The sequence below is a fragment of the Poecilia mexicana genome, unplaced genomic scaffold (genome assembly GCF_051168715.1).
Source record: "Poecilia mexicana isolate PSO_F unplaced genomic scaffold, ASM5116871v1 scaffold_7, whole genome shotgun sequence".
In the NCBI taxonomy this organism is placed as follows: domain Eukaryota; kingdom Metazoa; phylum Chordata; class Actinopteri; order Cyprinodontiformes; family Poeciliidae; genus Poecilia; species Poecilia mexicana.
Window position 1 is genome coordinate 27,572,710 of NW_028263376.1, and position 25,289 is coordinate 27,597,998.

General features: G+C 40.3%; 1 protein-coding gene across 2 annotated transcripts in view; it reads right to left on the bottom strand.

The window, feature by feature from the left end:
• The window catches only part of znf385a (zinc finger protein 385A), a 78,269-nt gene that overhangs the window by 19,326 nt on the left and 33,654 nt on the right, over positions 1-25,289 (bottom strand). Inside the window, exons 2-3 of one of the 2 annotated variants that reach the window (XM_014992099.2) lie at positions 12,575-12,726; positions 3,777-3,887 (exon numbers count right to left, since the gene is read on the bottom strand). In XM_014992099.2, the coding sequence (XP_014847585.2) occupies positions 3,777-3,887; positions 12,575-12,726 (263 nt within the window). Of the gene's footprint in view, positions 1-3,776; positions 3,888-8,089; positions 10,571-12,574; positions 12,727-25,289 lie in introns of those variants that run through there. The other variant, XM_014992100.2, reaches the window with a different exon arrangement.

The following is a 25,289-nucleotide window of genomic DNA, read 5'->3' on the forward strand; positions in this document are numbered from 1 at the left end:
TAACTATTCCCTGTCAAAATGAACATGCTGAAGCACTCTGGCAAAGCTCACAGATTAAGGTGGAAAAAGTTATGGAGGCTGGAAAGAAAGAAGTGATGACTCAGAGGAAAAAGTGGATATAGGGAGATAGGGAAGTTTACAAATGTCATCTTATCCTCTCCTATCAGCTGCAAGAGATCCAAGTGTCATATAATGCAGAAACAGTGTATAGAAATTTAACTCCACTCTTGCATAGAACTTTACTAAAATGGAAATCAAATAACAGAAAAAATGTATCCCGGATATGTGAATGCTGCTGCTCATTATAATAAAGTCTAAACAACAGGATTATCTGGAGATGATGAAGTGTGGCACTGTGCTTGGCACAAGACAAAGACGGGGAAAATGATTGGAAACGTTGAAGAAATGAGAAAAGAAGACACGCAGTGAGCAGACAAGGACAAATATAAGAGGTGTACATCAGCCCGTTTCTGCTGCAGCGACTGTGACGTCAGCCAATGCAGCTCCACAGAGACTGTGACGTCACTATTGCAGCATGCCACCAAGGTTATTCTGCATTACCCAGCATTTAGCACCTCACACCACCACACAGCGCTCACACAACAGGGAGCAAACCCCCCACTCTCCCCTCCCATCTCCTTCTCCTGTCCTTCTCCTCCAAGTCCCCTCTCTCCACCAGTTTCCCAAGATGCAAAGCTGCTGTCGGAGCTAGATGCTAATGCATGCCCTTGACGAATGCATCTTATAATAAGTAGTGGCAGGCAATTTTAGGGTTTTCCACACTGTAAATAATGCAGTGTGGAGAGAGGGAGGAAAACAGAAAGACGGGGCGAAGGTCGCTCAAACAGGAAGCGAAAAACATGAAGAGTGGAGAGAAGAGCTAATGGCAGGTGGGGGGTGAGGGAGTCGCGGGGTCATGTAGAGGCAAAATTTGTTCTGAAATTGAAAGTTCAGGTTTACTGTAACATTTGGCTCTTTACAGAAGCAAAACATTTTGAGCAGAGAGCTGATCTTTTTCAATAAGGTTTGTTTTTCTCCAGCTTAGAGAGAAAACAAATCATCGCAGTAACAAAGTGTTAGTTTGCAGATGTATCGCAGTTTGTCCTCTCATCCTTGGTCACGCTTGAAATGATCGTGTGAGGGAGGAGTCGGTGCATTCCTGCACAACTTGCTCTTAAAATTGAGCCAGACTGACACCTAAAATTAACAAGCGCTCAAAACTACTCACCATTTTTGTTTTAGTCTACAAAAAGTTTGAATCCTAATGATGATAGCTCTGCATTAAAGTTTGCTCATCTCTAAATCTAGTGGACTGTTCATCTTTTGAAGTCAGTTTTGAAAGATTAGAAACATAATTATTTTCATCAGGTCATTGAAATTCAAGATGGCAGAAATGGTCCTCCCACCATAGCTAATAACTTTGAAGAAACCACTAGCATTCTTTATATAATTCAATACCACAGTCAGTTTTTCAATTAATTTTAAATTATGACTTGCTGGCTAACATTTCACCCTTATAACAAAACCACTCTCGCATTCTATGCATGTGATCCACAAAAGTCCCAGTTGGCGTTTGCCTTCAGAACAGAGAATGGACAATGAACACAAATTAAGATGGTCTGAAGTGTCTACTCTTGTTTTTATCTCACATTATGTTCTACAGTGAAGTTCACTTGTATTCCGTATAGCTACAGAAAACCCCCTAGGCTATGTGTTGAGAACCCTGCTATGTCTCCAGATGTTACATAAATGAAAATTGAGTGGAAGTGGGTCAGAAAGTGAACCAATTTGGACAGGACTGATTTTAAAGAGCCAATCATAAATCATGTAGGAATCAATCACATTTCATTGTAGTTTCTTGTAAAGATCTCTCAAGCATCATGACATGAGAACTCAAAAATAAAATGATTAAAGACATGAACAGAAGGGAGCATGATTTCCATCGTTTCTTGTGTAAGTTTCTGCTGCCTGATTAGTAAGTTGCATTATACCAACTTTAAAGCAGTCACACGTGTGAGTTTTGCAGCTGTTAATGTCTCTTCTTTACAGATTTATATCCATAGCAACATCTACCATAACTTCTAAACTAAAGGGCCCCCAGCACGTGATCTCCAGCAAGCAGGTCTCAAAGTATTTCTTACGTAAACATGTCTGACTGCTTCCTGTTGCCTCTGAGGAAACAAGAGAAGTCTACAAAGGGAAGATTACAGCCCTGCTGCTGCCTAACCACACTGAAACCATGATTGTAGATGTGCAGTGTATATATAGCAGCGGTCCACTCCTAAATGTTATGTACTGTGCACGGCTGGACAGCAGAGTCCTCAATTCTCCCCGACAGAATCAGTAGAATCACACCTAAATTATACAGTGTGAACATGATATTTTTGCACCGATGTTGTCATGTTTCCATCCTCATTATCCACATGACAAAAATAAAAAAATAAAAAAGCAGATGGTTTAGCATCACTATTCATGCCACACCTCTAGTTTTGGCTTCATTCATCAGTTGGCAGTCACATATGCAGGTTGGTGATGGGGGTGTGAGGTCTGTAATGTTTATGTGAACTGTCCCCGACATGTTTTAGAGCTCAGTCAAACTTCCTGCTGTTTATGCCGTCGTGCTTTAAGCCGCAGTGATTGGTGCTTCTGCTAACTCCATGCCGTCTTGAAATAAATTCCAGCGAGGTCAAATGAGCCAAAACATTGACCAGAGAAATGCACAACATCCTCTGCTCCACTGTCTGCTATGTGGGTCGGCGTAATGAGACAGAGAGCAGTCCAGCATATCCCAATGGGAGACATGTGGAGAAAACAATACTCTATAGCGCGAACGTAAAAGGTGGAAATTCTTTCACAACGCAATATGAGACGTGTTGCAGTGTGTCATAACTGATTTTCCAAACATTAAGCTCCATTTGGTAGCCTGTAGAACCGTAACAGTAACTCAAATTCATCATGTTCTCTGTGATTTGGATGGTCGGGTAATTTGTCTCATTCCTAAATGCTGTTTATTACTATTTAACAGTTTAATATTCTGTTAAGTGAGGTAAGTGCCTGGCTTGATTAAGACTGCACTAAAACATTTCACAAATATTTTAAAAATAGCAAGATTCTTTCTACAGGTAAGCCCATAATTATTCATACCATTAACGTGCTTGCAGATTTAGATTTAAAATGAATATTTTAAGATTACTAACATGCTCCTTCTGACTGGAAGTAATATTAAAGTTTTGCAGCAGTTTTCCCAGAATACTGACCTGAATCTAATAATCTGTAGAGTGAGCTAGATATTAGGGTGATGGCAAGGAAGTATGAAATACTTGTAGTTCATCACTAAAGACATAAAAATTATAGTGGAAACGAGTAAAAAAAAACTGGGTTTTACTAATGTAACACAGTGAAGATTGTTCCATTGCTTATGGAATAGTGCAAAAATATTTATTGACATACAATTTTTTTTAATAAAATAGTGATAACTCCTGACAGATGCCTGTCTCATTACTTATTAGAGACAGATGTCTTTGTTGAAAGAAAGTCCTTTTACATCTAAATGTGCCAAAGGTAAGAAAAAATGAAGGCTTAATTGTATATTTTATGTTTTATTTACCTAATTAAGCAAACCAGATAAGGACCGTGAATTTTCATAATAATTTGTAAAAGTGTACACCCTCCGTAATCTTACTATTTGTAAAATGCATTTACATTTTTTCAGAACCATTTATGTCACGTGGGATACATGCAGAAGGGTTCTATGATGTTCTCTTGTGTTCCTCTACCTCTGAGTTGAAGCGGATCTGACAGACGTTGCAGGAGATGACCGGCCGCTTGGTCTTGACCAGCGGCACTCCGAAGGTGTGGTTTATCACAGCCTTCTGCACGGGGTCCATCTGGGACAGGAGAAGACAAAAACAAGGAGGGGGGGGGAAGAGAGAGAGGAAAAAATATGTCAGCTGTAATTAAATCTTCCAGGTGTGAATTCCTAAAGTTCAAGAGCCATAAGTCAATAGGTCAGCCTTCCATCATCATGTGAAAGATGAATGTGACCTGTGACCTCTGCCTCTAACGGTTGAAGTAGGTATGGTGAAGAAAAGCCAGAACTTGCCATGTCAAAACACCGAGCTGGAATGGTGTGGAAGTGGAAGAAATTACTATGTTATATAGTAATTCAGGTGGGTGGAATGTTTTAGCAGCACTTGATGTAAGCTGAATATATATCTATACATAAAGAGAAATTAGTAAAACACACGATGTGAGGAAAAGGTTTTCTACTTTTGCCTATTGCTTTTCGTGCATTTTATTTGACTATTTTCATTTGTCTTCAAAAATAAATCAATCATTAATCCCTTTCATAATTAACCGATTCTACTCTTAAACCTGTTCACATTTTCTCTCTCAACACAAATCTCCACATATTTAATTAGAAATTGATGCGACAGACCAACACAAAGCTGAATTGCGGTTGCCTTTTTTTTTCCAGTGGCTTTTTCTTTCCACTCCTCCAAAACAACCATTAAGTGCACAAAAAACAGCTGTTAGAGTTTCCGCAGTTGTCGGATTTAAAACTCCTCCGTCAGTTTAATACCAGACCTGTCTGCTTTGTTCCTGGGTCATCACGATCCTGTTACTTTAACGTTCTCTGACAACTCTGTTGCCTTCACAGAAGCCGCTGTAGTGAAACTAAGTTATTTTCTCATTAAGTTTGAAGGGCGGTTGGATGCCCATGATTTCATTTGGGCATTTTAGAATAAAAGGGGGCTGAATACAAATGCCTCACTTTTCAGATTTATGTATTTTTTGTTCATAAATAAGTGACACATTTATTTTAGTTACTAAAACTCTAGAAGTTGAAAAAAACAAACAGTTTTCAGGGTATGAGAACTTTTGCTAGGCGATACGACCGCTGGCAAAGACTATAACACACGCAGACACAAGACTGTTTACAACATCTTTCCTGTGTTTTCATCCAGCCCGTTGCTACAGCCCAAACCCATGCATCATGACCCACATTCAGAAACACATTGTCCCTGCAGTAATTATTTCAGCTGGGATGCCAGTCATCTGTTTGGTGCTAAGAGCGTTGTATAAATTTAACTAACTAGCTTAGCAGCACCTTCAACGTGTCAGCGTTTAAGCTGTCCTAAATAAATCTGTCCCCGACACTAACGACCCTGCCTCCATTGATCTAAAAGGGGAGCCATTCCAATTGTTTATCTGTGTTTGAAGCTGAATTTATCCAGCAATCATTGTTAGCATTAGTCTGGATTTCCACCCCAGACAACTGTCTGGAGCAAGCCCACAGCTGAAGCGAGTGACATTATGAGAAGAAGTGTCTGGGTTTATAAAAACAAGAAAAATAAACTGCACTCTGTGGTGTGAAGAACTGAACTGCTTTGATGTTTGGTGTTTTAATGAGTATTAGGTCATAAGATAATGAATGTTCCATCAATGTTCCAAGTCTGATGGAAATCAGCTGTGTTGGAGATGCTGATAAATACCAAATAACTCGGCTTGTCATTAAATTATTTTTATTTATTTATTTATTTATTTATTTATTTATTTATTTATTTATTTATTTATTTTCAAAAAAAGCTTACATTTCACTCTTATCTTACATACAAATGACCCAACAATTGTGGGAGTCACATTGAGTGAAATCAGTCAAATAAATTTTCTAAAGAGTTAAATTGAAACAAGATTTCCCTTGGAGCTTTTCACTTCCAACTCCTTAAAATGAATAGTTATGCGAAAAGGGTAGGAACAAACCAACACATGCTCCTTCTGGAGGACAGAATGAGTGACAGAGAGGGGGAGGAAGATTAATTGGAACAGATTGGAAAAATAAACTGAAGAAAAACTGGGAATAAGTCCCAGACAAACAAAGATACAAAGAGAGAGAGAGGCCTGGTCCGGACATCCTCACATCACGCATTCTTATCTCATTTGGCTTTCTCGGGCGAGTTCCATGACTCCCTCTTGTTCTCTCCACAGAAACAGACAAAAGCAAGCTCCGCTCTATGCGGGCCGTAAATTCAGATGCTGATACTTCCTTGTTCTAGTGCTCTAGTTCCCAAACCTTTTACACAATTAAATCACATTAAAATCACAAACATCTATGGATATTTTGTTAAGATTTTTATGCGCAGCCACCACGTAGCACTGCACAATTGTCAAGTGCAATAAAAAAACAACATAATTTGCAAACTTTTTCACATGTACGAGTCTAAAAGTGTTTTGTATTTAGCCTCTCCGAGTCCATGTGAGAAGAAAAGTGTAGACAATGACATCTTTGTCTATTTTCAGCTCAATCTCAACATGGAATAAAAGAGAGCATTTATCAACAGACATTTTCAAATTCTCATTTATATTTGTGTCTGAACTTTGACTGGGCCACTTACATGCCTGAACACTTTTTAGCTAAGCCATTACATTGTAGCATTGGCTGTATATTTAGGCGTGTTGTCCTGCAGGATGGAGAACCCCTGAGTCAGTCTCAACTCCTTTACAGCCTCCAGGAGGTTCTTTCCTGTGACTTTGAGTTGTTCAACTGATCCCAGCTCTGAGTAGCTCGTTTCCCTTTTTAAGCAACAGCATCCCCACATCATGATGTGGCCGCTTGACCATGCATGTGACTGAAGGTGATGTTTGTTCTTCACAAACTTTGCTTTCATCTAATCAGAGCAGCTTCTTCCACATGTTTACTGTGTCCTCTACATGATTTGTGGCAAACTGGAAGCAGGACTACAGTTTTCTTCTCGTCACTCTGACTGTATAGCTAAAGCTTGTCGTGTCCACAGCTTCTCCTACCTGAGCTGTGGCTATCTGCAGCTCCTCCAGAGCCACCATGGGCCTCTTCGGTGCTTCTCTTATAAACGGCGTTCTTGCCTGATCTGTCAGTTTAGCTGCGGGCCTGTCATAGCTTGGGAGGTTTGGAGTTATGTCATCATCTTTCTGTTTGAAATTATGGATCAAGCAGTGACATCATTTTCCATGTTTTAGACATTTTCACGGTTTTCTCCCTGACCTGCCAGTTGTGTTTCCTGTGTCTTCACGATTCTGCTTGTTCTCTAATGTTTTTCTAACAAACCTCTGATGATTCCACACCTCTGACGAATTTACACTGAGATTAATTTACACACAGATGGCTTGTAAAAAGCAAACAATACATTTCCCTACCACTTCACACAAATACCAGAGTCAATATGTAGAGAAAACTGTCAACTGTGCAAACAGTTGACAGTTGGAAAAGAAAAATGGCATCACCCTGTTAGACAATGCACTTGTAAGCCGCATACCGACATCAGTCTGCAACCCGGAAGTCGTCATCTGACTCATTATTTTCGTGCCTGAGCAGAGTTGAACATGAGGCTGAGCAGGCGCGGTCTCCGTCTCGCATGAATCATCAGGTTTCTCCCCGGCTCGCTCAGCCCGGCTCTCTGGGTGTGGGTCACCTCCGATCCATCAACTCTATTCAGCTGTTAAAAACACAGCTGCCAGCACGCCTGTTTGGAAGGCGGCTTGCGTCTTTTCTCACCCAAAGAGCCCTCCAAAAAAAGCATGTTCTCATGAAGTAGGAGCAGAACACAATGACGACACTGCGGAGGGGTTTTCCCAAACCCCCCACTTGCAACACAATTATGAGAAATTTTGGAAGTAGTATTTCTGGAATCTGATAGAAGTTAATAAATTACACATGTTTTTGACCAGTTCGTGAAAACCCAGCCAGATGTGGGTAAGCCACAAAACCCGCCAGTTTTAGGACATCAACAACCCCACATGACTCAAACAGCTTTAGCAGCAATAAATCATCTTCTAATTCGGCGTAAAAACGTAAAACTAAATTACACTTTAGTGTGAATTTTGTTGTCATCTTCTCTAACTTCCTCGCACATTTTCTCAAGTCAGACAAAAACAAAAACAAAGGAATTAGCTTTCTTCAGTGAAAAACGCACTATTTACTATCACAAGACCCATTTTGGCAGCGAGGGAAACATGCAGCTTTTGAAGCATTTGCTCTGACACTTTGCACTGATCCAAAACATCCGAGCACAGTTGGGTGAAAGTTTGAAAGAAAAGGATATTTGGTACTCACCCTCTTCTCCTCTGTGTCTTTGGAGGTTTGAAGCTGCATTATTCCTCCTGTGTTTGCACTGCTCTCTGAGGTGAGTGCTTGAGTCTCAGCATGGGTGAGACAGAAAGTGTGTGGTGCGCCTTCTTCACTCATTCAGCCTGCTGGTAGTGAGTCAATGCCCGGCGCCGACAAACTCTCAGAAAACAAGGCTTAATGCCTAGTGATGCATTCCCAGCTCTGACCTTTCCTGTTTTTTTGTTTTTTTTTTGTTTTGTTTTTGTTTTTTTTACAACATCTCTGTTTTCCTTCAAGGTGCTGCACCAGAAATCCTTCTCTTCAACACATGTCCTATCAAGTGCCTGGGTCTGTTGTTCAGCCTCCTCCTCCTGTACAACTCAACTACTTCTCTCGGAGACACGCTCCAGTGTATTTTCTTCTGCTTCCCAGTTTTCTCCTCCCCTTCTGTCTCTGCATCTCCCACTCGCTCTCCTTCCCTTCATGCATTCTTCATCCAGCCAAATGCTCGGATTAAGTTTCTAACTGTCCCTTTGCCTCACCCCCCACCCCCTCCCTCCACCTTAGGTTCACATCACAGACATCTTTTTTTTTTTTTTTTCCTGATCCCCTAATTCTGGCGTAATAAAAAACAGCGTACGTTACTCCCCACATAAAACATGTCCACGAATCTCCTAGTTTCTGTTCATGTTATCAGTATTTCGAAAACAATCTTCATAAAATATTTCAGACATGTTTTTCTTTTTCGCTCTAGTTTGGCTATTTACATGCGAGAGCTCAGGAAAACTCACGGAAATCTGCCGAGGCAAACTCAAGCATTTCTGGCACTCAGAGGGATTCAAATTTCAGGGTGTTTCACACTGAAACTCAGACATTTTGCTTGTCAGCTTGAAAAAAAAACACAATCCCAAGTAGGAAACGCTGACTTCACAACAATCATGAAAAGGATAATGGAACAATAAGTGTTAATCTTGTTTTGGTCAACTTTTGTGTAACCAAGAACCTTCGAAATTCAGGAGCCTCTCTATTGGATTTTGTAAGGGGTTGTCAGATAAAAATGTAGTTTTATTATCAGGATTTATCGATAGTGGAGCTGGAAATTTAGCTGCTGTTGAGAAGAAGGTAATTAAGACAAACTGCGTCTAACCGGGTTGTAGACGTTTATGATTTGAAGTACCTATATAATCAAATGTAGGTGATTCGGTCAAATGTTAGAAATCATTTTGCAACTATAAAAACTGATAAAAAAAATATTTAATAAACGCTTAAATATGTATAATCAATAAAGCTTCTGGGGGCTATGCTGTAGATACAATGCATAACTTTCAAATAATATCAAAATCTGCAATATGTACACATTTAAGTTTAATATTTCCTGAACCAATTGTCTCATGATTATCGAAACTTTGGTTTTGCAGTAATTTTGTAGTTTTGTTTTGGACTCAGTGTCTTTTATGTATTTTAATTTTTTTTTTTTTTCGTGAGTTTTAGTCTTAGCATAGCTTTAAAAGAGTCTAGCTGTTTTTCTTTTCTTATTATTTTGGTAATTTGACTTCTTTTATTTGTCGTCCTCCATACCAGTTTTTCCTGTTAAACGTGTTAATGAATTTGTTCTCCCTTTTTGTCTCGTAATCCTGTGCTCGGGTTTGATCGTCATCTTTTTAATTATTATTACTCATTCAGTACTAGATCCCTTTCTTCATATCACCAATAGTTTCTGTAAAAACATACTGTCAGCTTCTGTTTGTTTTTTGTTCAGTTTTAAATAAAAAGTGCACAAACATAACAGAAATGTACAAATAGTAAAAAAAGAGGTTTTGCAACCAAATACTTTAACCTTTTGAGAATTTAAATAAAGCTTATAAATTTTAGCCATTAGCTAGAATAAAAGTGCAAGAATGAGCTTGTACCACACATGGGTGGAGAGGTAACATAAAGGAGGAGTCCTTTCATTGCTCATTCTAAAAGCTGAAATATTAAATGAAAATATTCAAGATTCGCACTGTCACACAAGAGCTTTGAAGACAGAGTTATGCCACTGATAAGTCCTTTGGAGGAGTGAATGAAGTGTTTTCCAGGAGATTTTTCTTCTTCAGTCAAATCTCTGTGACTATTTTTGCCTTAAAACTCCAGTATTTTATCGCTCTGCTTTAGGAGCCCGACATGAGTGGAGGGTTTTCAGACCTAAAGTGAAACAGTGCGTGTCTACCATCAGGACAACCTAGAGCTACAATATAAGTCAGCCGCATCACTGTCTACAGGCACATTTAGTGAGACAAGCAGCTAGAGGACAAATCCCATTAGGGGACAATTAAGGCTGTATTTGGCTTTAGGAAATGCCATTCCTCTGCTCGGCTATGAGGCTAATAACCGTCAGTGTGGAGTGGGGTCCCATTATAGCTGCACAAACTCAGAACAGATCAAATATTTAAAAAAGACTGACAGAAGTACCAGCTATTAGATGAACAGGGAACAATTCGCTCTGCTAAACCGCAACCTCTTCATTAAAAATATCTTTGCATCTAAAATTGCTGCTGCAGAGGGGCATCTAGAAGTTGTATAAGAATCCTACTGTAGAAATGTACTCATCGGCAGAATACACAAATATAAAACGTCTTGGAATGCCAAGGGCTACGACTTCCTCCGCAGCAAAACATCAGTAGTTTCCTTTTTTTGTCGGCTTTCTTCTCACAAAGCGCCTGGTAAATGCAAAATTACCGCAAGATCAGCTTCAGGCAGTTAACTGTGTTCTGCTAAACATTCAAGCCAAACGTGTTTAAGTCACACTCTGTAGTACTGTACTGTAATTCTGGAAGCAATTTACAAGCTGCTAGAAGATGGGTAGAGTACACAAGAATAGAACAACTTCAACATATTTTTACTCATGTAAAAAATACTTTGCATAAATGCTCCTTAGGACTAAGCAATTGATCAAAACAAATTTCATTAATATAAATCCTTTGTAATAGTAGTATTGCATACAGTCTAAGAATAGGACAGGGTACTTCTGAGGATTATATATAAGTATTTACTCTTTGATTTCCAAATGTCTCAGAAGACTCAGCAGATACAAAATAATATTAGGACAACAAAGCTTGTGTATTTACAAGAAGGCTCACTTTAACATTAACTTCAAGTGTCTGCATCTCATGGGATTGTGGTTAAATAATGTTTGCTCAAGTAAGAGTAGCGATACTTTGTATTACTCAAGTCAAAGTACTGTAAAACTACCCCTGAAAGTACATTTTGCCAAACAATTATTCAAGTAAATGTAAATGAGTAATGTAAACTAAAAACTACTCGTGTTTTCTGTGAAATGAATGACAAAGTCCTGTGTTGGAAAGTCTGTCATACTATAAGGTCAGAGTGTCCTCCAACCCTTCCTTATGGCTCCCTCTCCTGGCCGCAGACCTGAAAAACACCTCTGCTGCTGCCTCTCAGCTGTCAGCTGCAACAGCTATTAACATCCGTTGAATCCCTGTGGACCTTCAGACGTACTTAACTCACAGAAGATGAGGATGGGGAGCAGAAAGACAGAACAAAAAGCTCAACTAAAGGGAGAGAGAGGAAGAAGGATCCAGAGGGAGTAAGTCAGAGTAAAGAAAGAGGGATTAAACGGCTCCGCCAACAGGAACGAGAGGGCAGAAGAAGTGCTTGCATAATTCCAGTGTCTCCATAAATTCACATCTGCTGCTGCTGCATAGAGGGCCGTGTGACTTAGCTCAGTTTGGCAGTGAACATGCTTCCATTTGTTTTATTGCCCACCCAGGACTATTAAAATGACTTTATTATTAAAGCATGTTGAATAATGCGCAGAATGTATCTCGGCATTGCCATGAATGTTTAAAGCGCACGCTGATATTCTGTCACGGGGTGCTGCTGTGTTTCCCCCTTTTGCAATCTGCAGCCAAATATCCCAGATGACACACGGGGACATGGCCCAGGAATGATTTTACACATTGCTGACAAGAAAGCTGTTGACATTGTTCGCTGGAGCCTAAAGGAGCAGACACTCCACATTATGCTGAGCTGGTGAGATGCTGAATGTCTCTGCGGCCTTCTCAGACTGATGCTAGTTAGAGCCAGAGGGAAGAGGAAGCGGGAAGATCCCTCTCTGCTCACTCGGGGTGCACACCACTTCAAACAAACTGCTGGGTTTGAAGTGCGCAGCTACAAGGATGACCTCAGAGCTCCTCTTTAATTATTGCGCTTTGATTTTAGCAGCAAGGCGAAGTGTTTGCACATAAGGTATTAGTGAGTTGGGAAAGTCATGCTAAGATACAGCCCTATCAGGCTGCGTATCCACTTTCACATATTAAAATGTAACTACTGAAAGACGGATTTCTGATTCCAACACATGCATCTGCAGCTGTGTGGTGCAGCAATATACTCCCATGTAATTGTGATGAAATTGGTTTATGTTCTGCTTGTAGTGGACGATTTAAAAGCCTGCAGCATGTCGTGTTTGCCTGGATCCGTGTCGGCTCTTACGGTGTTGAAGTTGTGGAAGAGACTCATGCTGTGTGGAGGAGGTGGGCTTTCCATAGGAAACTGTAGGAAGGGCTTCATGTCCAGGTGGGGCTGGATCACCGTGGGGGTCCGCAGGAACGTCGGCACTGCTGCCCCGGCTCGATTAATGCCTCCTAAACAATAAAACAAGGACAAACACAAACAAAACCATAATTATATGTTTATGTTCCATTTTGTGTGAATGAAACAATGTCAGGCTGCTTTTATGCTGCCTAATAATTTGTAAAATCACTGTACATGTATAGAAATTAAGGTGAGAGAGAAAATCGGTTAAAGATGTAGCTCTTCCAGCGTATTTTGTGCAGGTTTTTCTTCCTGTGAAATGAAACTACATTCAGATAGGCATATTCAGCTGTATTTGGTCAGTTTACATTTATACCTTTTAAACCAGATATTAACACACTGTATTTACAGTTCATTGGTTTGTAAACGTCCCCCTTTTTCCTCTAACAACAGGCCACACAATACATGTCTCCAAACTGAAGGTTTTGATCCTGGGTCCAATTAATACACACATTTTCCACCAAAAAAAATCCAGATTGCAGTTTCTCCTATTCTGCCTAATGACCATTCAGTGGGAAACTTGAAAATCCAAACTTTTTCTGGTTGATTAACACATCATAGTTAAGCAGTCAAAGGTTGCACTGACAACAACACTACTGGAGTGGAAGTGTGGAAGTTGTTCTTGAGTGAAGTATTGAGTGTTTTTTTTCCCCTTTGTTTAAAATGAGTATTTCCATTTTAAAGCTACTTATTTCTCACACACATGATGTGACTTCGCTTCTTCCCAGAATACAAATAATATAAAAAAGCTTTTAGCAGAAATGGTAAGAATGACTGGATTATGGTATCAAATGGAAATCAAATGTTCATGTCAAAATATCAAATCAGCATCGAATCCCCTTTGAATCCATCCGTCTATTGACTAGACTTCTTGACAGTGTAGGGTGGAACTTGTGTCTATTTCCAACAGTCAATGCGCGAGTGGCAAGGAGCTTCCTGGACGGGTTACCAGTCCATGACAGGGCAATACAGGGATGCACAGGACAAACAGCCAAACAGGTACACACTAGACTAACCAGATGATCTAACAGATATATATAAGAATGCAGATATACACAGGAAGAACATGCAATCTCCTTGAAATCCAGGACCTTTCTGCTACAAAGCAACAGTGCTATCAAGAGTGACCGGAGCATGTTTTGTACAAAACAAAGCTCTTTGTGTGAGTGACGCAATCAATCAATCACATGCCCATCAACCACAAAGCTTCTTTGTGTGGATTTCAGTAATGCACCATCCTGGGAGATATCTGCAGCTTGATCATTATGAGTTTCATCTCAGCACAAGCTGCTTTATCCATCAACATAAGCTGTGTCTTCTGCAGCCTAGATGTGTCTAGTCACCGTACGGTAGCTGTGATTTGTACACTCTTGCAGAGAGTTCAGGCTGCTCCTTAGAGAAAGAGTGAGAAAGTGGGAGGGGCTCAGAGTAGAGCCGCTGCTTCTCCACATCGAGAGGAGCAGCAGAAGCGGTTTTGGCAACGGTTTGTTGGGGTGGGTGGATGGATGGAACAAGAGTGTAGATTAACAGAGAGAAAACCGACAAATTGTGAATTAAGCTGATGTCTAACTCTACAGATGACCTCTTACAGAAACTCAGCTCCATTTTCCCACCAGTGTTCTCATTTTCCTTCTGATTCACTTTTGCCCCTCTCCCCTTCTCTAACCTCTGTCAAGGATGATAGTGATGGGCTCCACATAGCAAAACTCAGCCTCAGCCCGCTCTTAGATTAATCCTCTTAATATCCGCAACTGGATTTCTGTGGCTTTTAAATTCCTCTGAGACTTAAAGCTTTGCTGCAGTCCTTTTTGGGATCGCTCTAAGCTACTCATCTGCTCGGTTACTAGCTCTCCTCTAGCTGCATTTCTAACCGCAATGCATTTCCCTCCGCTGCCTTCCCAGTTTCCACTGGGTAATGTGGGAATTATTTGACACCTCTGCGCTTTCTTTCCCCCAAGGCAAAACATCAACCAAAATCATTCAGAGAACACAACCTGATCGTTGCATTGGCAAATACGAAGTCACCAGATGGAGACTCGAAATGTTGGATTAGCGAGTGTAAGGAAAAGACGGAGAGATTGAATGTTGAACGAGGTGAAAACGCTGCCTCAGCTGAAGCTTGTCTGCCTTCTGCTGAACATCTGTAGGCCTGCAGGTGTTGAGGACCGAGTCATTAAGCATGAAAGAGTCCTTCACAAAGCAAGCAATCAGTCTTCACAAGAAAACACGTGTATCAATGCATAAAACCAGATCCCAAACATCAATAAGACAACATCAGTCACTGATACACATTCAACTGCCTTCAGCAAGACCCTACTGAAGACCCTCGCTGGAGATTTTAGATTTAGCAACAATAAACTACTACAATGTAAAAGACACCCTGCACCTTTAGATATTTATGTTTTTATGACTTGTGCCTCTTGGTAACTTCCATCTCGTCTCTTTTAGCCTTTCTATGATACAGAACTGCTAGCGTTTACGTTTTGCTCATTCCACCCTTCAGTTTTATGAAGAGTGGAAACATACAGCTTCGGGACTTTAAAGCCTGTAATATTTGCTGGGCATGATGCGGACAGATAGGCGATACTCCTGCTGCTCTGTCCTCCAAAACCTCCTCGGTGAGTGGTGACAGCAGCGCGCTCTCTGAGGTCGTGCCACTAAAAACAAGGCTAATATTGCACTGCTAGAATGCATTAATCAGGACACACTGTCGTGCCTTGACACATGGCCTGCATTCGCCTCCTGGCAGAAGCCGGTTGGGGTGGTTAGTGCTCTACTTGAAGAGCAGCAACACTTTGTTCGCTGAATTTGCACAAGCGGTGATGTTTGCAGCTCCCCTGTGAGTCTGCGCTTGAGCACGGAGGCTGCTACTGGAAGCGGGTCAGGCCGCGTCTGGCAGGCAGACAGAGAGATGGGATGACTGGAGGACACAAAGCAGCGGCGGGAGGAAGGGGAATCTGAGGATCTGGCTGAGGCAGCGGGACCAGACGTGAGCGAGACATGCAGACGTTCTCTGGGCAAAGACAGAGATTGTCCCATCAGGGACAAATGTGATTTGTGGATGTGCGCGTGTTTGTCAGTTAGATAAATCATACTTGGTCTACAGTGTATAATTACCCCATTAATTTAATCTCTCTTACGGGATCTTCTAACACTGTAAATCAAACAAAAAGCTTTATAGAGTGGGTGATAGACTCTGGGGCGAGCGAAGAGCTTCTCTATGTTATTTGTGATATACGTCGGTACGTGTATGTGTGTTAAAGTGAGAAGTCCGAAAGGGAAATTTTATGACACCGGAGAAAACAGGCATATGGCACGATAAACCTCAAAGAGCTTGTATTTGATGTTTTTGTTTTTGCTGCACACTGAAGAATTGGGAGTGCAGGTGAAAAATATTAGGATTTATTGACTGCACTCAAAATTTTACAATCTTTTAAAAGCTAATTACAGTGAACTCCAGCTGCACACAAACAAATTCTCTCCAAGAACATTGGAAGGATTATTTACACCAAAACTTTGCATGTGTGTGATTAATACTGGACAATTATTAAGGTCACCATCTTCCTTTGATTTTGTAGGACATAACGTAATACTTTGGTATAAAAACAGTGATATAATCATGATAGCAAGAATAATTACTTTTGGCAGCAGAGGCATGTGTCAGCTCTTGATATAAAATTAAACCTGGGAAATCCATAATGCATGAAATGTATTGTGAATAAAAGATAGTTGTGCTTTGAACCTGATGATATGACGCACCAAAATCACCACTTCATGCTGGACCTCAAGCAACCCGGACCCTACCTCTCCACTCCTCCTCCTGACTTCCAAATTAAATGAGAAAACTTCCTATTTCAAACTGCTTGTTCTCTTTTCTGCAGGGTCTCTTTGTGGTGCTGTGACAAAAAAGCTTTTGGAAGACAGTGGCTTATGAGATTTCTGCTGGAGCCGATACATGCTGTAGTTTAAGCTGTTTCCATGTTAACGTTGCTCTGCTGCGAAACAAAAAGTATACATAAATTAATGTTTTCAATTGAATCTAAATTGGAGAATATTATTATCTTGTCTCAAACATGATCAGGTTTATGTTTGAGTTCACACTTGCTTGAGTTTTCTACTTGTAGACCGTCAGAAATTATTTGGATTTACATTTATTGTTTGATACTGATAGCTTACATGTGAATAGAAGCGAATGAGACAAACATGTTGACAATGTTATCAAGTGTACAAGTGAAAAAGACACATTTGTCACACATGCAGGTATAAGAAGATAGGAAAAAAATAGGGGAAAAACTGTTTTGGTAGAGATCGCTTAGTGGAAAATTAAAGAACAGAACGCAGCACATTTTATTACATAATCCTGTTAATAAATGTCTATGTCACTGACCACTCTCCTTACTCATCTTTGGGAAACGTGTAAGAACATACTTATGCACAGATTTACAGGCTGTTTCAGTGAGACACAACTTATTCCTTTGATTTCTTTCTTCTTGAATATTTGGATCGTCAACATCATCTATCCAGGTAGGCTCAAACTTCTATGTCTACCCCATGTGTTGAGTAGGCAGTTCCTCCCTTAGGAGTTCAGAATCATTTTTTTATGCAGCACCAAAAAGTAATCTGGTTGGGAATGTTTTTTACAGCTTGTCCATGGAGTCAAAATAAAGAAAAGACATTCTGAAACTTTAAAATCTGAATCAAAACAAGTGCTCTTGATTCAAATTGGACTCTGGTTGGTTCTGCTTTTGTGTCTCATTCGGCCTATATATGAAAAACAGACCGCATCTCAAGTGCAAAATTATACAATGTTGCACTGACAATATAGATTTAGAAGAGATAGCTCTACAACAAGTGATATAAATTACGTTGCCTGAACACAGGTTAGTCCAAGATTTAAGAATTTATACTCATACCGAGTTCTTAGCTTTCCGATATAAATAATATCCTGTAAATGGGTTATTTGACATGCATCTAAATAAACAGTCGATGATCACAAGCAGTGCATATTATGATAGTTTTAGAAACACACTGTGTGAAAGAAAGAACACCTGAGCTCATATCCAATGTTATGATGAAGCTTCTTGTGCAAAAGTCTAGTCAGAGGAGCGATATGTACAAAAATTGTTGTTCGTAAATTGCCTCGAGATTACGTTTGTTATGAATATGTGCTATATAAACAAACTGAGCTGAACTGAATTGAGTTAATTTACGTATTAGGTAACAAAATGATGTAAGTACAGTATGCAGTTAAACACCTTTTTTTTGTACAGTGCTGGTGAAATGTTGCTAAGGGTACAGCTCTACTTGGAAGAAGCACCAATGAGTGTTTTCGTTGTGGAGCTGCAAGACAAAACAAACAAACAAAAAAAAGCTGTTTACAGAATCTAGGTTAAGAAAACCTTTTCATGTCTTTAGATTATCTAACAGCCTGTGCGGGTTGCGCCAGAATCCGTTCAGGCTGTTTTTTCCCATGGGCACTGGGTGCATTCAGGAGAAAACAATGGGAGCTGGGTAGCAAGCACCAGTCAGGCTGGGCAGCCACAGATGTGCCAGGGTTATTGGCGGCAAAAGTAGAGAGAATGAGATGACTGCCAACTTGTATTTCTGCAGAGCTGTGATGCAGGCACCTGTTCGACGCATGTTACGTAAGGGGGAAAAAAAAGGACTCATCATTAGATGCTGATTTGTTTGAGGCTGGCATATTACCAACATCTGATAATATTTCATAATCCCTTATTATGATTAGCATAATGAAACTATGTCTAATGAATTTGGCGTTATACTTCTTGAAATTTTGCAGCAGGTTTTAGGTTTACTGATTTAAGGCGTGCCATTCATAATTTATTTGATCAACCGAAGGTTTTTAGCGCACTGGGGATTCGGAATAACTGCTGCCTCTAAATCCTGAGAAAACCCGCCTTGGGCTCATGTATACATTATTGAGAGAACTCTGAGTCAGTGAAATGATTTAAAGAGGCCAGGAGGCAGCACAGGGAGAACCTCTCAGAATAATCCAACCATTGCTTCTCTTCAAACCTCCTTTTCCCCTCACGCACAGAGACTCGTACATCACTGACATTTCCTGACTCCTTTTAATGGTTTAGGATGTTTTCTGCCTGTGTTAACTTCAAGCCTTTAACCTATGTGCACTGCCAGGTGGAAAAAGAACATTTTCACATAAAACAAGCATCTTCATTTGAACTATATTTTTAGTGTCCAGCGCCAAAAGTATTCCTAACCCTTTAATAATTTCTCTCATGTTGTGCCGTGTAACAGTCAGAAACTTCATTGGTAAAGTAACAGTGGAAAGAAAATGATACGTGGTTTTCATGCTTCATTTTTCTTTCATTTTTACAAAGACAAAATGTGGTGTGGATTTGTTTTCAGCTCCTCTCTGTTAACACTTAACACAACCACTTCTTGGAATGATCAGAAGCGTCCTTTGGGGCATGCCTCTACCAACTTTGCACATCCTGAGAATGATTTTTTTTTTTTTTCTTAAATGAAAAAAGCTCAGTTTGTCAGACAGAGAGCAAACACAGTCTCCAAGTCTTTGCACTGGGTTGTTGTCCTGCTTAAAGCCGAACCTCCATCCCAGGCTCACGTCATTTGCTGTCAGATTTTAACTTAGCGTAGCTTAACCATTGGCATATGTTTTCAAACCAAACTCTGCTTCAAGATTAACAACTTCCTTCCTTATAACCGTCCGATGTGTTTATTTCTCTTCTTGGTGGTGTTTGTTCACTAAGGTTTTCCAGTAAAACAACAGTGCCTTCACAGAACAGCTGGATTTATAAGGAGATTAAATCACACACAAGTGGGACCATTTATTGATTGACTGACTTATGTTGTTGCATTAGACTTTATGGGACTGAAAACACATGTTATATGTTTCGAATATGCAATGTCTGAACAGGTTAGAGTGACAAGAGGACCCAAAACAGCTTGTTTTGAAAGGAACTAAAGTAATGTAATGAACATGTTTGTATAGCCAATAGACTCATCTTAAATCCAAATAAGCTACTGCTGGCCAACATTTACATTTGCACATGGCTGCAAACCAATGTGTATTTATACAACCATGCATCTTTGAAAAGCAGAAGAGTAGCCTTGTGCTCAACCAACAAGAAAGCAGAAAATGGTTTCTGGACGATAAGTGAACAACAAAACACTTAACAGTCATTGAACCAAACATAGAGCGGTAAAACCAGCTGAATAAACGCACTGGAGATCCGCTTGGGTTGGCAGGTGATAGCCTGGGTTTCGCTGGAGTTGCTAGCTGAAGGGAAGTGCCTGGTGATTTATGACGTTACATTCCGGAGATTTTTGAAACAGGTCATTTTCGAGACACCAGATAAACTTTATTGGCAGAAATCAGCTGAGTTTCTGCCAATAAAAATCTAGGATATCCATAATGCATAAAATGCATTGCGGATATCTCCACAATACAGCCAATACATGCTGTAGTTTAAGCTGGTCTTTGTAAGCGCTTGTGCTGTTTTGAAAAGCACTAGAAACCCAAAAGGGAAGTACAAAAACTTGTTTTGTTTTTATTTATTGTTAATAGAAGTAGAATAATTACCTATATTCCTCTCTCTTTATACACTCCATTTCATTACTAAAAGATTTTCTTCCTTTACTTTGTCATGATGAGCTCTGAGTGAATCTGTGCTGTACACACCTGTGCCCATGCTCAGAGGAAGAGCCAATTGCTTTCGTTTGTGGAGGTAGGAAGATAAGCCTGGACAAAAAAACACAGGTAGAGAGAATATATCAGCCTTTTCCAATCGGTCTCCTCCTTGGTTGAGATCCTGAAGGTCTCTATGTCATCTGACCAAGAGAAATTAGCTCTTTTAACACATTTCGCTATTTCCACTTTAGAAAATAGCGCTGATTTACAAAAACTGCCATGTGTTTAATTAGATCTCTTTTAATGAATGGTTACAAGCTTCAGAAGTCTCTCAGGCTTTATCATTAACTGGTGACTCTGGCTTTAATTGACTACTTTACAATACATACTTTAATATGACCATGTGGCACCCAAACCGTTTGCATCCTGAACAACACAGCTCTGTGGCGGCAGCTCCATGTTGACACACAGTTTCCCAAACTGCTTCAATAAATGAATAATGACAGTCAGGGTTTCCAGCTCACACGAGGCAGTCTATGCCAATGAATGTAAGTGTGAATGCAACAAAGCACAAACATATTATGTAAAACTGTAATATATATATATAGATGTATATAAAATCTAACCACCAGAGTGTGCTGCAGGGAGCCCTGAAGATTTAGCCCTAATATTAACTGGAAAATTGCATCAAATTTTATGTCCCTTAAATCTATCTTTAATCACTTTATGAAAATTTAAATCTTCCTATGAATGTTAATACATGCATAAGAGTTAAATGGAGAGAGATAGAAATCTGTTTGAACTCCTGGCGTGATGCTGGGCTTCAACAGCAGACTTCTGCAGGGCATAGCTAAAATTTGTTTCATTGCTACAAATGAGTGGCTTCTGCGTTTGCATTTTGAACACTTAAGGAATGTGCATCTCTGTCTCCTTAGACATACGAGAGCCTGAGTTTAAAGTCTGAAAGGGTTATGAGAGCTCAGTTACCGTGGAAGGGAAAAAAAAGTTTGAGAAATAAATTTCCAACAAACTCCTTGAAGTTTGCAAAATGTGGCTTAGAAATATTTTCATTTTCAATGAAAATGTTGCAGCATAAAATAACATTTCGAACATAACATAGTATTTAAAATTAAGATATTAAACATAACCAGGTGACCTTTTGCGACTGGATTTACAGTGGAGGTGAAGGTTGAGTAAGGTGGAAACGGCGACAGTTTAGTCATCAAGAACAAACCACAGGTACATTTGCTGCCTTAAATAGACTCAGCTGTGAAGGACCAAACCACCTTCAATTCTCAGGGGACTTCACCGATTTACAATTTCCTTACAGCATAAGCACTATTATGAAACACCACAAACAATTCCCCCCTCTTTTCCCTGGCCTCTCCTAAAACCTAGAGACGTATCTGTCCAAACATCCTGGACAGGACATAGAAAACACAGGTGAGTCACCTCATCTTAGCACCTCCGCACTTTACAGATTCTACACAAACATTTGCTTAAGTTTTACTAACTAGTAGCTCTTTGCTCTGAGCAACAATTATCCTCCCTTCACACAGGCAACCTTCTCACTTCTCAATGAGGAGCAGCTGTGCCGAGGCCAGAACAAAAGACTACATGCCAATTATGAAAATACTCAACACATATTCAATAGATGATTAAAATGTCTTGTGTGCACATGGTTATTGATGTGCAAATCTATGCTTAAACTGCAGTGCTAAATAAAGTGCTAGTTTTATTAAAGCGCAAAAGGCTCTCTTAAAGTGCCATGCAAGTTACTCAAGTAAAAATAATCCCAGTAATGAAGACCTCTTCATTGCACTAACATTACATTTTCACCAGATATTTATAACAACTCAAATCGACTGAGACAGTGCATAGAAAATGAAAAAAAAAAGTAGATGCATTAAGTGAAACAAAAGGGAATGGCAAAGTTATAAAGTAATAAACTCATAAACAAGATGAGGTTCCGAAAGCCATGGACAACAGCTGTCTGTTTAATGATGTTCTGCTCCTTATTGTTCAAATGAATATCAGCTAGTTTAGATCTCACTGATGGTCTATAAAAGGGTTCTCATGACGAAATTATTTCACAAGAAGCATTTAAAGATGGGCAAAAGCAAATGGCTCTCAAGACCTTATTCCAAAACTCACTGATGACATTGGCTACAGATGTAGTTAAGCATATTAATTCTCCATTTAGCACCACGAAGACCTCTATGGAGAACCAAAAAGACCATAATCTCAGAATGTACAATTTTTCCATGACATTTAGGAAATGTAACTGCAGTGGCTTCTTTTTAAATATTTATTGCACAAAACCCCACTGCTGAAGAAAAAAGCAGTTTAAAGCCAAGAAAATACTATAGTACATAGATCCAAACAGAACTTCTGGGTGTTGTGAATACCATGTTTGGAAGAGGAGTCATCCCCTAAAACCATGCCATCAGTAGCATTTGGAAGTGGAAGTATCATGGTTTAGGACTGTTTTTCAGAAGAAGCAACAATTGAAAGAACCTGTAGATGGAACCTGTACTGTTATCACTACGTGTTAGATACTCTGTATGTTAACGTAGGTCAACAGCAAGCCAAACTCAATTTCATGAGCCAGGAAGCTGAGCGTCTTGCTCCTTTAATACGTTTTCTTGACACAACTTGAGCAGTAGTGTAGAAAGCTCAATGAAAAGTTGAGTGAAACTACAAGAAACAGAAAAACAAACATACATCAGCTCTGAATACAAAGAATAAACCTCTTGTGTCTGAACAGAATTAACCTGAGCTTCAGTTAAAAAGCAGTTATGTAGCAACTGTTGCTATGTAAATAAAAACTCAGAATATGGCTTTTCTAGAACAAAAACACATTTAAAAAACAATCTCAAAATAAACCAACAAAACAGACAACACCAAAACAGAAGATTGACTCACAGCCATTGCTTTCGGAGGTGCAAGCAAAGATTGACAACAGAGGAGGTGCAGTTCACACATTAACAGGCAGGCTCTCTCTCTACCAACAGGTATTCCAAAACTGCAACAGCCTCTGCTACCCACAATGCACTGTTCTCTAAAAATTCTCCTCCAAAATAAAACAGAGAAATCAATAGAACTTTCTTAAAACTAATCAAAACATCCAGCCTGGGCAGAACACTCCCCGCCTGGCATTACTAATGCCACTACTTTTTATCAGTCACTTCAGTCTCTAAAAGCATAACAACATCTGAGATGGGACGCAAATAAGTCTTAGAGACGCCCTGAGATGATGTCCTCACTTCCACCTTTCTGACTTTTCCGTCACTGCTTGGAAAGGTGGTTGTGATGATGGCCATTGTCCATTCGTTCCTGTGTGCTTGATTTTGCTTCAACAACACAATGTCACCTGGCTGTAGGTCGCGGCGCAATCTATGCCACTTGCGTCTTGATTGGAGGGTGTTGAGATATTCATTCCTCCAGCGACTCCAAAATTCATTGGCAAGTGCTTGCACTTGCTTCCACTGGCTTTTGAGCATGTCTTTTCCACAAAAATCTCCTGGTGGAGAAGGAACGTGCTGCTTCTGGGTCAGTATCATTGCAGGACATAGTAGGAATGGTGAGGAAGGATCCATTGAGATAGGAACTAAGGGCCTTGCATTGACTATAGATGACACTTCGGCCATTAGGGTACAAAGCACTTCGTGTGTCAGACGGGTGTGTTTGTTCAGCAGGAGCATAGAATCCAGTATTCTGCGAGTTACCCCGATCATCCTTTCCCAGACGCCACCCATGTGGGAGGCATGTGGAGGATTGAACTCCCATGTGCAACCATTAGCGTGAAGATAGTTGACAATGTTGGGAGGGTTTTCACTCGATTGCGTCATACCAAGCTCCACACTTGCTGCAATGAAGTTGGTGCCTCTATCTGATCGCATTTGTTTTGCAGGACCTCGTATTGCAAAGAATCTGCGTATTGCATTTATGCAGCTGCAAGTGTCCATAGATTCAATGACTTCAATATGTACACCTCTTGTGGTCATACATGTAAAAAGTATTGCCCACCTCTTACTTTGTGCTGCTCCACCTCGTGTGCGTCGAGTGACCACTGACCAGGGACCAAATACATCCAACCCAACATATGAAAATGGAGGGCCAGTGTTGAATCTCTCAGGTGGAAGATCTGCCATCTTTTGAGTCTCTAGTTTTCCCCTGAGTTTCTTGCACGTTATGCAATGGTGGATAACAGACGAAACCAGTCTTTTGCATCCTACAATCCACAGACCGGCCTGCCTAACCGCATTTTCTGTGAACTGCCTTCCTTGATGCACAACCATGGCATGATAGTGCAGGACAAGCAACTTTGACACATAATGTTTGCTTGGGAGAATGATTGGATTCTTGAATGCTTTATCTAATGAAGCATGTTTGAGGCGACCCCCAACTTTTATGAGGCCTTCATCCATATAGGGGTCGAGAGTTACGATGGAGCTTGAGCTGTGGACAGTTTGATTGTCTTGGAGAGAAATGTATTCGTCAGGAAAAGCATCCTTCTGAACAGACTGGAGAATGAGATTACTGGCAGCATCCAGCTCCTTTGGAGAGTGCGGCTGTCTACATTCATGCCAGCCTCTGCATGAAGGGTTTAATGTGTTGCTTGATGAGTGAGAACGAGCTTGGTGGATTAAGAAGGCAATGGCACGTACCAGTGATTTCCATTTTGAGAAACGTTGGAAGCGTTCTGGTGTGAGTCCATTCTCTTGAACCTGCGTGGTGAAGGTAGTAACTCGGCGGATTTCAGCATCCACTTCAGGTTCGATCAACTCGAACGACTCTTGTGTTTCTGGTTCAGGTAGTTTGTAAAGGAAGTCTGGTCCTTTAAACCACATTGTATCCATGAGCTGGCGTGCAGGTATTGACCTTGTAGCTAGATCAGCTGGGTTTTGCTCTGATGTGACATAATGCCACTGCTCAGGGGATGTAGACTGGCGTATTCTGTGAACTCGATTATGTACGTAG